At 45.3% G+C, this 12,667-nt stretch overlaps 1 protein-coding gene across 1 annotated transcript in view; it reads left to right on the forward strand.

The window, feature by feature from the left end:
* LOC135220967 (uncharacterized) overlaps positions 1 to 12,667 on the forward strand; it is a 52,592-nt gene that overhangs the window by 15,827 nt on the left and 24,098 nt on the right. The window contains exon 3 of the mRNA XM_064258639.1: positions 7,806 to 7,934. Within this exon, the coding sequence (XP_064114709.1) occupies positions 7,806 to 7,934 (129 nt within the window). The remainder of the gene's footprint in view (positions 1 to 7,805; positions 7,935 to 12,667) is intronic.

The following is a 12,667-nucleotide window of genomic DNA, read 5'->3' on the forward strand; positions in this document are numbered from 1 at the left end:
AAATAATTTGCAAATGTGTTATAAGGTATTATAGTATTCCTATTGTATATGTGACATATATAGTATGTCTCTATATTTCATACATTTTTTTCTATTTATTTATTTATTTTTTTTTCAATTTCTTACAGTGAATGTTATCTATTGGGCCACATCTATCAGAGTTTTGCTGTGTTTTCATTTTTAACATATTTTGTAGTTGCTATGAAATTCATTGAAAATTCTGTACATCTCCAAATTCAGAGTTTGTGTGGATGAATGAGATTTGAATCTATCAGCATTTGATGAATGAACTTTGTTGGCCTTCTTCACAGTGAAAGCAAAGAACATTGGTCAGTAATTGGGTGGGTGACCACCATTGAAATCCAAATGCCATTGACAGACACACACTGCATATGGCTAATAGTCAAAGTAAGGAGTGATTTTGTACATGCAACTTCCCCGGCAGATATATACTTAGCTTATGTCTCTGACGTCCGACAGAAATTCGAATTTCGCGGCACACGCTGCAGGTAGGTCAGGTGATCTACCCCCCTGCCGCTGGGTGGCAGGAATAGGAACCGTTCCCGTTCTAGAAACCAGATTTTCTCTGTCGCGGTAGTGTCAACATATGTTGTTGCTACCTCCTGACTTGATTTTCGTTTTTCATCGCCATCGATCTTCTGGGCTGTCTTTTGCAGGGAAGTACTGGCTCTTTGGTTCGGCATACGCTTTTATTAACTTTTTAATGAATTTGGCTTCGAAAATTTCGAAGAATATATGACGTGGTAACTACCGAAATTTTCGGTAGACACCAACTAGTTTGCAAGAAAGGGAAATATTAATATTTATTCATTAATATGTGTAATAAGTGTTAGAATTGATTGAGGAAATATACTGACTTCCTACTTTAGGGAGTCAGTAGCATGTAACTAGATACGTTTTCTTTTAAAAGTTTTTTAGAAACTCGTACTAACGAGCAATTAGAGTATTAACAGTACTAGTAGTGTTGCATCCTCATCACCTTCTTACTTCGCAGAAACTTCAAATTCATAATTGCAATTTGAAGACAAGGATGTGGCTCAAAATGCGAGCTATTGAAAGGTAAGAAGTGATTACTAGTGTTCCCCATTGCAGTGGAGGGTGCGTCTGATCGGCTCTGTCTCGCTCCCACCAGGCCTAGACCTCTTTCAAGCTCCCCAAGCCAGGGGAGAAGGAATGTCGAAAGCCGTAGGGGGTTTCAGAGAATCCCCACCGGTCAGGGCGTCCCCTCGGCAGGTTCTGTAGAGCGTCCCAGACTGCCAAGGATAGCCATTGAAAAGGCATCCTTAAAAAAGTGCGTCTCTTCATCTTACATCCGAAAAGACGAAGAATGTATATGTTTTTGATGATCTAGCGCGTTCTCTGAAAACTAAGAGAACACTGCAAGAGCCAGCCAGGAACTTAGAAGCCGCGTTCCAGCAAGCTAGCGTGAGCCACGTTCCAACAGCCAGCAGCGAGCCGCGTTCCAGAAAACAGACTAGCGCGAGCCGCGTTCCTACAACCCAAACGCGGAGCCGCGTTCTAGCAACTGAGCGCGAGCCGCGTTCTAGAAAATTTTGTTTTTTCTTGGCGCAAGGCGCCTTCAAAGAGACGAAGCGCCAGCCTGGCGCAAATTGCAACAGAAAAAACAGACGGCTAGAGCAAGGAGCCTTATAGTACAGTGGCAATCAGAACGATCCTTCCATTGAACGTTTCCGGGCAAGAGGCTCTTTCTAAAAGGGGTCTAGTAGGCCGCTCGGAACTATCAGGGCGCACGGGACCTTCCACACAAGCGAACGTTCCAGGAGCGAGTCTCCTTTCTAGCGTGCGGAACATTCCAGGCGCGCGGAACTATCCAGGCGCTAGGCGCAAGGAGCCAGGCGCCAGAATATTCCAATCTTCTTAAGAGAGAGAGGTCAGTCGCGAGGCTCCTCTTTGAGTAATGCGGACACACTCCTTCATCATGCTCTTCCCTCGTTATGAAGAGGCAAGCGCTTTGGGAGTTTTTCTTATAAAAATCTCATCGACGTTGGGTATGATGGCGGATAGGAAATATCTACTTCCTTCCGTAACCCTACAGACGAACAGGAATTCTGTCTCATCCGCGATTTATGAGGAAATCACGAAGATTTAAAGAGTTCCTGGATTAACTTCCTTCCTTAAGGAGATATATATACTCTTTCTATCATTCTATTAACGAAAAGAACGAAGACAGTAAAAAATTTTCCTTTTATCTGCCTCGGCAGGGAAAGAAGGTAGTTGAGTATCTGCTGTATGAGAATACGATACGGCAAATCACACATACCGTAGTTACTTCTTTGTAGAGCAACTCAATTATCAGTATCCTTCCAGGAATTTCCTAGGAAGGACTACGCTTAAAGATTGTTAAGACAACACCTACTCAGCTTCTAGATTTATCGAAGTCTTGTTTCGCTTAAATATGCATTAATGAGAACTTCCTGAAGTTCGATAATTTTATAAGATTCCTTTATTTAATGGAGTAGCTGGCAACTCTGGAAGAGTAAGGCCAGACGGCTACGGAGACTGCCTATCGCGCCTTAGAGACCAACGCAGTAACATGTAGGGGTCGGTCATGAGTTGGTTGGTTACATGTCTCTCTCCTGCGGGATGGAATAACTAACCGTGTCTCTCCCCTACAATCGCGGTTTTAGCCTCGGATTGAGGGGGAGAGTTAAGCAAACATAATAAAATATTGTCTGCCTTTTTGCTAAGAAGCTTTCAATAAGAAAGATATTACAACCTTTCAATGCTGTTTACCGTAGGTAACATTATTAAAGGATTCTAACACAGCGGAACTCTATATTTATATGATGCTCTCATGCTTACGAAAGCATGGCTTATTAGAGTACATGCTTAGTGAGAAGATGAATGTAGTAGAAGAGAATTCACTTTAAGACTACGGTATGGTCAAGTCTTATGCGCATACCGAGGTTAACTACAGAATTCCTAGTATCGTTACAAAGGTTTCCTAGATTAATGCTGTTTACCACAATGTGACAGTATTATAAAGGAGTCTAATACGGCAGAGCACGAAATGATATAATTCTCTCATCCTTTCGAGAAACGCACACAACCTTTTTAGAATCGGATATTGCTCAAGAAGAAGATGGGTAGTCGGATGGGAACATTCTCTTAGTGGCAGAAGTTGTTTCCCTGAATGGACTATACTACGTATATAAAAGTTTTTCCTACTAAGAACGGAATTAACACGTGAAGGATGTCGGGTACCATAAGGGCACAGATGTTCTGGCACATACCTTAAAAGAACTAGAAGGAAGCGCCAGCCTGGCGCAAAGCGTCAGAAGCGCCAGCCTGGCGCAAATTGGCGCCAGAAGTACCATCCAAGATATTTTTCTCGTTTTAGCGAGTTATTAACCTAAGAGTCCAGTAGTGGTTGGTTGGTGTTTTGCTTCTCACCTCGGTGGTCGTGGGTTCGATTCTCGGCCATTCCATTGAGGAGTGAGAGATGTGGATTTCTGGTGATAGAAGTTCACTCTCGACGTGGTTCGGAAGTCACGTAAAAACACCATACAAACAAACAAACAAACCAGTAGCCTCTCGGAGGCTCGGTAACGGCAAGATTCGTTCCTGATTTCGTTACCCATTTAATCGGAAAGGGTCGCTTACAAGGAATGATGAAATGATTTTTTTTTTAATCACTTAGGCCAATTCCACGACTCTCTCATATCGCAAAGAGCATCGAGAATCTCTTTTTTTCGCCCCCTGTTCGCGTTAACAAAAGAGACCTATTTGGGAACAGACACGGAACTAACGATCCTTAAGGTTCGTGCAAGATTTTGCATGTCCGTGAGAACCTTCTCGATCGAAGATAATAACTGTTAACGTATGTCTAACATTTATTGAAAAGAGTTTTGAGAACCTGCGGAAAGTCTTCATAGATCTCTTCGCAAGGTAGAAGACGAACAGGCTTCCTATAGACTGCTTCCTTTCCTCGAACCAAGAGAGGTAGCAATATACGACATCTTTAATTTAAAGAAGGGGAATAAACTTTAGTCTTTTTTCCCCAGTTATAAATTCTTAACAGATATTTAAGATAAATGGGCGTCAAGGAAGAGAGGATGAATGCCTCATTTTGGCCTTAGAGAGGTTTGGATTCACAGAAGTCACGTTCTTCTCACAGCATGTTTCGTAAGGCTTTTCCAAGAGTATCTGGATATTCTATCAGAATCTATTATAAATAGACCTGAAAAACCTCTCCACTCTGAGTCTTTCCACGTGCAGACTGACCAGAAGTAGACATGAATGAGAGGATTTTTCAAGGTAAATGACAATAGTCATGGCTAGACATAGAATTGCTGCAGATCGTGCTAGATGGAATGAGGAAACTGTCCTCTTCCGATACCTCTGTGAACCACATAGCGAGGTTTTTTTTCTTCACTTTCAGAGAGAAGAATCACCTATGTATATATCTGCTATCAAAGAACGCAGTAAAAGGCTATACTCTGTCTCTACGGAGAATTGAGATAACAGAGGATTAGATCTTCGGGATCTATACGATACCGCAATACGACAAGAGTAGGATATCATGTACTTTGAATGGAATTTTTTTTTTGTGGCCACAGATTCCGTGTTCCGACAAAATGGAACTGCTCCTCATCAAACTTCTTTGAGGAAGTTTATGAAGGAATTCTTTGTTTCTCTTAGCCCTAAACGACCAGAAGACAAGTGAATTTTTTTGTGCATTGGAATCTCGCATCAGATTCAATGGAGACTCGGCATGGGTTCTTGCCAGCATAGTATATCTGGCAAAAGAACTAAATCCCTCTATTCCTGACGCAACGCTTTTAGATAGAAGTTTAGTTGCCCAGGCAGGGTACTTACATTTTCATCTACAGAGAGATGGTTTAAACGTTTGCCTACAGAGTCTTCGGGGTGCGATGAGGGCTCAAAATGCTTCCCAGAAGGTATTCAGAAGAATACAATAAGAGCTAGAAATCAAGGTTCTGCCCAATTTCAGCTCAGTCTCTCCTTCGACTTCCAGACTCCTTCCCGTTCCTTCGGGCAAGGATAGGGAAGATTCTGCAACGAGGAACCTCATCAACATGTAAGAAGAGTCTCGTTAGCAAAAGAAGTGTTCACGAAGGATCCTCCCTCGGAGGAAGACTCTTCTCTCTCGTATTGGTTAGATATCCTGTCGTCTACTGGGTGTAGCTGACTAAAATCACCTCCCCTTGCAGGGGCAAAAGCTCAAAGGGGAAGAATTTCATCCACCCTTCTCCAGTCTCCTGATAAACTATGTGGTTGTTTTCAGGACTCTCGGACAATGTAGCGCCAGCCAAGCGCCAAATGCCAATAGCAGGCGAAAAACGCCAGAGCGGACAGTTCCAAGGAACTCTGTCATGGCCGGATACTGAGAAGGAGCGGGCCTCCAAACCTAGAGGCGAACAAATCGGACAGATATAAGAGTGTCCGATGTGACATCGCCAGACAGCCTAGAGACTCTTCCAAGCTCGAAGCTCCAGCAAGTGTGGAGGAGCCAAGCCAGGCGCGAGGCGCCAGCCAGGCTCTAGGAGCCAGCCAGGCTCTAGGAGCCAGCCAGGCTCTAGGAGCCAGCCAGGCTCTAGGAGCCAGCCAGGCTCTAGGAGCCAGCCAGGCTCTAGAAGCCAGCCAGGCGCCATCCAGGTGCCAGGCTCCTTCAAGGCTAGGCTCCAGTCCAGGATTGAGGATCCATCCAGGCACAAGGCTCCTTCCAGTAAAGAGAAACCTAAAGCTCTGTCATGTAAGAGGGCTAGTCCCCATTGATATGATACAGGTAAGGCTCTGCCATGTAAGTGGGTCAGCCCCCATTGGCACGATCCGAGAAGGCTCTGTCGTGTAAGCGGGCTAGCCCCCATTGACATGATCCAGAAGGGTTTGTCAGTCATAGGTCCCTACCTCGCTGAAACTCTTGAGGCATGCAGACTCATAGACAGTAATCATGAAGTCTTCTGCCAAGCTCCAGGCTGCAAGGCGCCAGCCAGACGCAAGGCTCCAGCCAGGCGCGAGGCACTAGCCGGAGGGAGGAGCCAATCAGGCGCCAGCCAGGCGCGACCAGGCGCCAGCCAGGCGCAAGGCTCCAGCCAGGCGCAGGCGCAAGGCTCCAGCCAGGCTCTAGGCGCCATTCAGGCGCAAGGCTCCAGCCGAGGCGCGAGGCGCTAGCCAGGCTCCAGGCTTCACCCAGAAGAGATCTATATCAAAGAATGCCCTGGCCTTCTTTGAGACAATGTGATCTCCTAAGCACTTGACAAGTGCATTGATGATTCCTTCAAACAGCTGAGAATTAAAAGCGCATGAAGTGCGAGCTTTTCTGTATTCTTGTTCTTTCCTTAACAATATGTCATAAGGACATACAGGCAGTCCCCGGGTTACGACGGTCTCGGCTTACGGCGTTCCGAGGTTATGACGCTTTTCAATTATATTCATCAGAAATTATTTCCAGGGTTACCACGCATGTTCCAGAGTTACGATGCCTACAAATGCTGATCTGGCAGATGAAATATGACACCAAAAATGCAAAATAATCAATATTTAAAGGTTTTTTTGATGAAAAATGCAATAAGAATGCAGTTTACATAGTTTTGAATGCATCTAAAGCATTAAAAGTAAGGTTTTCTTAGGATTTTTGACAATGTTTGGGCTTATGACGATTTTCGGCTTACGACGCATCTCAAGAACGGAACCCCCGTTGTAACCCGGGGACTGCCTGTATTAGCTGTCACATACGGGAGATGCAACTCTGTGTTGACTTCCCATATCCGAAGGATGTCAAGATAACCTACGAGAGATCCTTCTCTCTTGGTTGATACGTGTCTGCGGATACATTGCTGGGATAGGGAGCTGATACTGATCCTTAACTAGTGAGTTAAATTTTAGTTAACGTCGTGTTTTTTCTTTGGGTTGTTTGAAAGGAGTTTGGGGATAACTCTTTTCAACTTAAGCACTAACCCTCGTGTTAGGATCAGGTGATCGGGATCGGTGTTGTGCTCCTTAATTATGCCACTAGGCATAGGCATATTGTCATGTAAGAGGCTCTGTCGAGTAAATGGATAAGACCCCATCGACAGACCCACAAGAACTCTTAGCCATAGGTCACATCCTCGCTGAGGCTCTTGAGGCGAAGCAGATTCCTAGGCATTAGCCATGGAATCTTCCGCCTGAACAAGTAGGAACCAAGGTTTTATTTATTTATTACCTACAACGTATGTTGTTTACCTGTCTATTCAGTAAATAGTTGTCTCTTACCCACCACCAAGGGTGTCAATCAGCTAAGTATATATCTGCCGGGGAAGTTGCATGTACAAAAATGATATTGTTAGAATACAATAAAGTTTTGTACATACTTACCCGGCAGATATATACGATGAATGGCCCACCCAGCCTCCCCTCAGGAGACAGGTGGAAGAGAAAATCTGGTTCTAGAACGGGAAAAACGGTTTCCTATTCCTGCCACCCCAGCGGCAGGGGGGAGATCACCTGACCTACCTGCAGCGTGTGCCGCGAAATTCGAATTTCTGTCGGACGTCAGAGACATAAGCTAAGTATATATCTGCCGGGTAAGTATGTACAAAACTTTATTGTATTCTAACAATATCATTTTAGTCAAAATTCTGTCACAAAGGACATTTGAGAAAAGGACAAACCATATAAATAGACCCTCTTATTTTCCTTGCTTATACACAAGGCTGAGTAGCATCCACTCCCAACTTCTTGTATTCATACATTCAGTAATGCTTACTTGTAAGATGTTCCTGTAGGTATTTGAGTTACTTACTTGAAAATCTTTTTAGGACTCGGTCGAGGAGCAGAGATCGTGATCGTCATCGACGTCGCCGTAGTTACTCAAGAAGTCGCTCAAGAGACAGGTCAAGTCGAAAGCATAAAAGATCGAAGCACAAGCGGAGGAGGAGGAGCTCTAGGTTTGTATTATGGATTTTATTTTCTTATAAAGAATTTATATATACTACTGTACAAGAAAAGTATTAAAAATTTTTTTGTGAGAGTACTAGTTAATTCACAATTCACACTTCATCATTAATCTGTTCATAGTACACTGCTTTTTTTGTATAAGTAACTTACCAAGTAATTACACAGCAATATGTTCTACTCTTGCGGCAGATAAAATTTGAAGTTCACGGTAGTGATTCGTTGTTTATTGTGTCGGTGGCTGACCCACCCACTATCAGGAACAACAGAAACAACAAAACAGAGCAGCTCGCTTCTTTTCTGTCGGCGTTCGATGCAACATCAGATGTTTGTGGTAGCCTTTTTTATAGTTTTTCTTTGACTTTTCCTTTGTATTTGGTGACATACTCATATCTTTGGAAGCTTTTCAGCTAAGTTTAGTGAGTTAGGCTATCCCTTGCATTTATCAATATGTCAAATTCAAGCTCCCCCAGCGTCAGATACTGTAAGGATGGTTGCAAGACCCGAATGACTAAGATAACGTGCAATAGTATAATATGATTTGGGCTAAATGTAGAGGTCAAGAGTGCTCTAAGGAGCTTGCTTGTGAAGAATGTATAGGATAGGATGAAAAGCAGTGGGAACAACAAAAATTATTTTGTTCATGAAACTTACCTGTCAGATATATATATAGCTGTATTCTCCGACGTCCGACAGAATTTCAAAACTCCCGGCACACGCAGTGGGCGCCAGGTGGTTAGTACCATTCCCGCCGCTGGGAGGCGATATCAGGGAATCATTCCCATTTTCTATTCAGATTTTTCTCTGTCGCCGGTCGGTAAACAACTGTTTACAGACCTCCGACTAGGATTTTGAAACTTCTTGTGCTAATTTGAGTATTCTGATTGACTTTTGGTTTTGATTTGGCTTGTTGGCTTGGCATACGTGATAGTGGATTTGATTTGGATTTGGCTTTGACTTTTCTTTGATTACGATGTCTGAATCTAGCTCTGCTAGCTTCAGGGTGTGTAAGGTGCATGAATGTAAGGTGAGGTTGCCGAAAGCTTCGGTAGACCCTCATTCAGTGTGCTCGAAATGTCGTAGTCATGTATGTATGTTGAATGATAGATGCATCGAGTGTGAGCAATTGACTGAAATTGAATGGAAGGCATATGATTCTTACGTGAAAAAGCTTGAGCGTGATAGAATCAGGAGGTCTTCCTCTAGGAGTGCTTCTGTGAGTAGAAGTCAAGGTAGAATTGTATCTCCATTAAATCCTCCTGTAGATGTAATTCAACCTGATCCTGTTGTATTGCCTCCGAACAATCAGGAAGTGTCTGTAGAAGGAAGCGTATTACTTACGATCATGGAGTCGATGCGCGCCTTGGAATCTAAAGTGATTGCTCTACAGTCAAATGTGAATTGTGATAAAAGTGTTAGTGCATCTAGTGTAGTGGAAGGGGGGTCAGATCGGTCCCATAATGCCTCTAGCCTAGGCCCCTGCCGGACTCCCAGGCCTTAGGGAGAGGGCAAGCTGAAAGCCGAAGGAGGGTTACGGGATCTAATGACCGGTCTGACGTCCCTTCGGCAGAAACTGAGGACAAATCTCAGGCTGCCGGTGTTCGTGCACTGGCACGAATACTTAAAGAGTGCTTCTCTTCTTCCGAGACTTCCTCTCCTCGCCGTAGTTGGGGACGCTCGGAAGACCTCTCGGGGGAGAGCGGCAGGGGCGCAAGGTTGTCGCACAAGCGGCCGTCGCCCTTGTCGCCCTCTTAAGAGAGGTTTCAGAGAAGAGGGACGCTTCCACGTCCTTCTGATCATTACGTAGATTCGTCACCTGAGATTTGAAGCTTTTCCGCCACAGAAAAGGAACAAGACTTCATCAGGGGAGGACTCTTTCGAGCGTCCAAGTCGCCTCTAAAGCATGTCCTGATTGAAGGAAAGGGCATCCCCTCGCCCATCTTCCTCGCACAGGATGAGTCCTTCTCCTGATCGAGAACTTTCCCCTTCAAGGAAAATGCTTTGGGAAATGCAAAGACAGTTAGCCTCCCCTTTTTTTGAGAGAAAGGAGGCAGAAACTAGTCATCGAAGGAAGGATAGGTTGGCTGCCTGTTAAGAGAACTAGGCAGTCCCGGCTCCTACTCCGCGTTTTTCGGCCTTTGAGTCTCCTTCTAGTAGCCGACGCATTAGAGAACGTGATTACGTTCCTCATGAAAGGGCGTCTAGGAGAGACGAATTTTGACAGAGACGGGAGTTGTCGCACAAGCGGCCGCGTCTTTGTCAAAAGGCCGAGAACGCTCAAGGATCAATATCGGAAGTTCAAGCTTTGCATGTTGATGATCACGCTCGGCGTCTTAAGCAACGCGCTTTTCAAGACGCGCGGAACGCTTGCCAAGACGCTCCAACTGACGCTGTTCAGGACGCACGGCGTCCTACACATCATGACGCTCAGCAAGACGCTCGAGCTGATGCTGTTCAGACGCACGGCGTCCTACACATCATGACGCTCAGCAAGACGCTCGAGCTGACGCTCTTCAGGACGCACGCGTCCTACACATCAGGACGCTCTGCAGGACGCTTCTCAGAACGCACGGCGCCTTGCATATCGGGACGCTTTCCAGGACGATCAACAGTTGAGTCCGAAAACGTCAGGATGTTTCTCATGTTAAAGTGTCGAAGTCATCGCGATCTTTGAAGGGCGCTGATGACCGAGAGAAGGATTCGTCTAGTGATCGCTGCCCTACTGATGATGACGAACCAAATGCGTCAGCGTCGTCAGACTATAAGACGTTGACGGATTTACTTAGAAATTATTCCCAGATAATTTTCAAGCGCCAATTCCTTGCTCTCCACCTTCACAATTTGCCTCATCGAAGGCCAGGAAGGCCCCTGGCTTCGTTAAGATGGCCACTTCGCTCTCTGCGAAGAGAGCGTTTAAGAGAGTCCAGGATTGGATGGATTCAAGGAAGGTTAAAGGGAAAGACTTCGTTTGCACTTCCTCCATCTAGACTGAAAGGTGGGAGAGCTGGATCTGGTACGAAACAGGAGAAGCAAGCAGGATTGAAAGCACCGTCTTCTTCTCAAGGAGATTTCGCCAATTTGGTGGACGTTCCAAGGAGGTCTTATTTGTCATCGGCTAGGTTTTCCTGGACAATGACGGAGACTGATCATCACCTCAAGGGGTTATTTAAGACGCTAGAGGTGTTTAAACTTTTTAGATTGGTGCCTCGGGGTTTTGGTTTTGGGATGTACAATCGCGGAGTCAAGACTCGATTTCGCTGGAAGAGCTTTCGAGTGTATTAGCTTGTATGGATAGAGCAGTAAGGGATGGCTCTGATGAGTTAGCATCTCATTTTGCTACAGGTCTGCTAAAGAAGAGAGCTCTCTATTGTAGCTTTACGGCGAAAGCAGTTTCTCCCGCTCAGAAAGCGGAGTTATTATTCGCCCCCTTCTCTACGCACCTATTTCCGCAGTCCATGATTAAGGATCTGTCGGTAAACTTGCAAGAAAAAGCAACAAGGGACCTCTTGACTCAATCCAGACGACCTACTCCTCAGGCTTCTACTTCAACAGCTCCAGCACCCAAAAGAAATTTAAGCCTTTCGTGGAGCACTTCCTCTAGAGGTTCTTCGAGAGGAAGGGGGTCCTTCAGAGTAAGATCTCTTCTATCAAGAAGGGAAAAAATTGACGTTTCTGCCTTCAGGCACCTGTAGGTGCGAGACTCACCTTATTTGCTCAGGCATGGAGGACGATAGGGGCGGACACCTGGACCCTAGATGTGATCGAGAGAGGATACAAGATCCCTTTCCTCTCTGCGCCTCCTTTGAGCACGAAGCCGATAGACCTGTCGCCCGCATACCAGTCAGAGAAGCAACAGATCTTACTCGACCTTCTAGATCAAATGTTGGAAAAGAAGGCCGTAGAGGAAGTCCTGATGCTGGATTCCCCAGGCTTCTACAACAGGTTATTCCTGGTTCCGAAGCAGTCTGGGGGATGGAGGCCTGTCCCTAGACGTCAGCAGACTGAACATTTTTGTAAAGAAAGAAAAATTCAGGATGGAAACTTCTCAGTCAGTGCTAGGGCCTTGAGACCAGGGGATTGGATGGTGTCATTGGACCTTCAAGACGCTTATTCCACGTCCCGATCCAATCCCCAATCAAGGAAGTTCCTGAGGTTCGTCTTAAAAGGGCAGGTCTTTCAGTTCAGGGCTCTGTGCTTCGGTCTGAGTACGGCGCCGATGGTTTTTACTTTCCTCATGCGGAATGTGGCGAAATGGCTTCACCTATCGAAAATAAGAGTCTCGCTCTACCTGGACGACTGGCTAATCAAGTCGCCTTCGAAGTCAAGGTGCTGGAGGACCTTCAGACGACATTACAGCTGACGAAGGCCCTGGGCCTTATAGTAAATTACGAGAAGTCCCATCTGATCCCCACGCAGTCCATCGTGTATCTGGGGATTCAGATGGATTCAGCGGCTTTTCAACGCTTTTCCATCAAAGGAACGTCAGCAGAGATGCTTAGAGAAAGTGTTAGCCTTCTTAGGGAAAGAAACATGCTCGGCGAAGGAATGGATGAGTCTGCTGGGAACCATTTCTTCGCTGGAGAAGTTTGTTTCCCTGGGAGGTTGCACCTCAGGCCACTCCAGTTTTTATGGCAGAAAACTGGAAAGACAAGAATCTAGACTCGACTTTGATTATCTCAAAAACGGTCAAGGATCATCTGAAGTGGTGGCAAGATCCGACCAAACT

Source organism: Macrobrachium nipponense, chromosome 2 (assembly GCF_015104395.2).
Source record: "Macrobrachium nipponense isolate FS-2020 chromosome 2, ASM1510439v2, whole genome shotgun sequence".
In the NCBI taxonomy this organism is placed as follows: Eukaryota; Metazoa; Arthropoda; class Malacostraca; order Decapoda; family Palaemonidae; genus Macrobrachium; species Macrobrachium nipponense.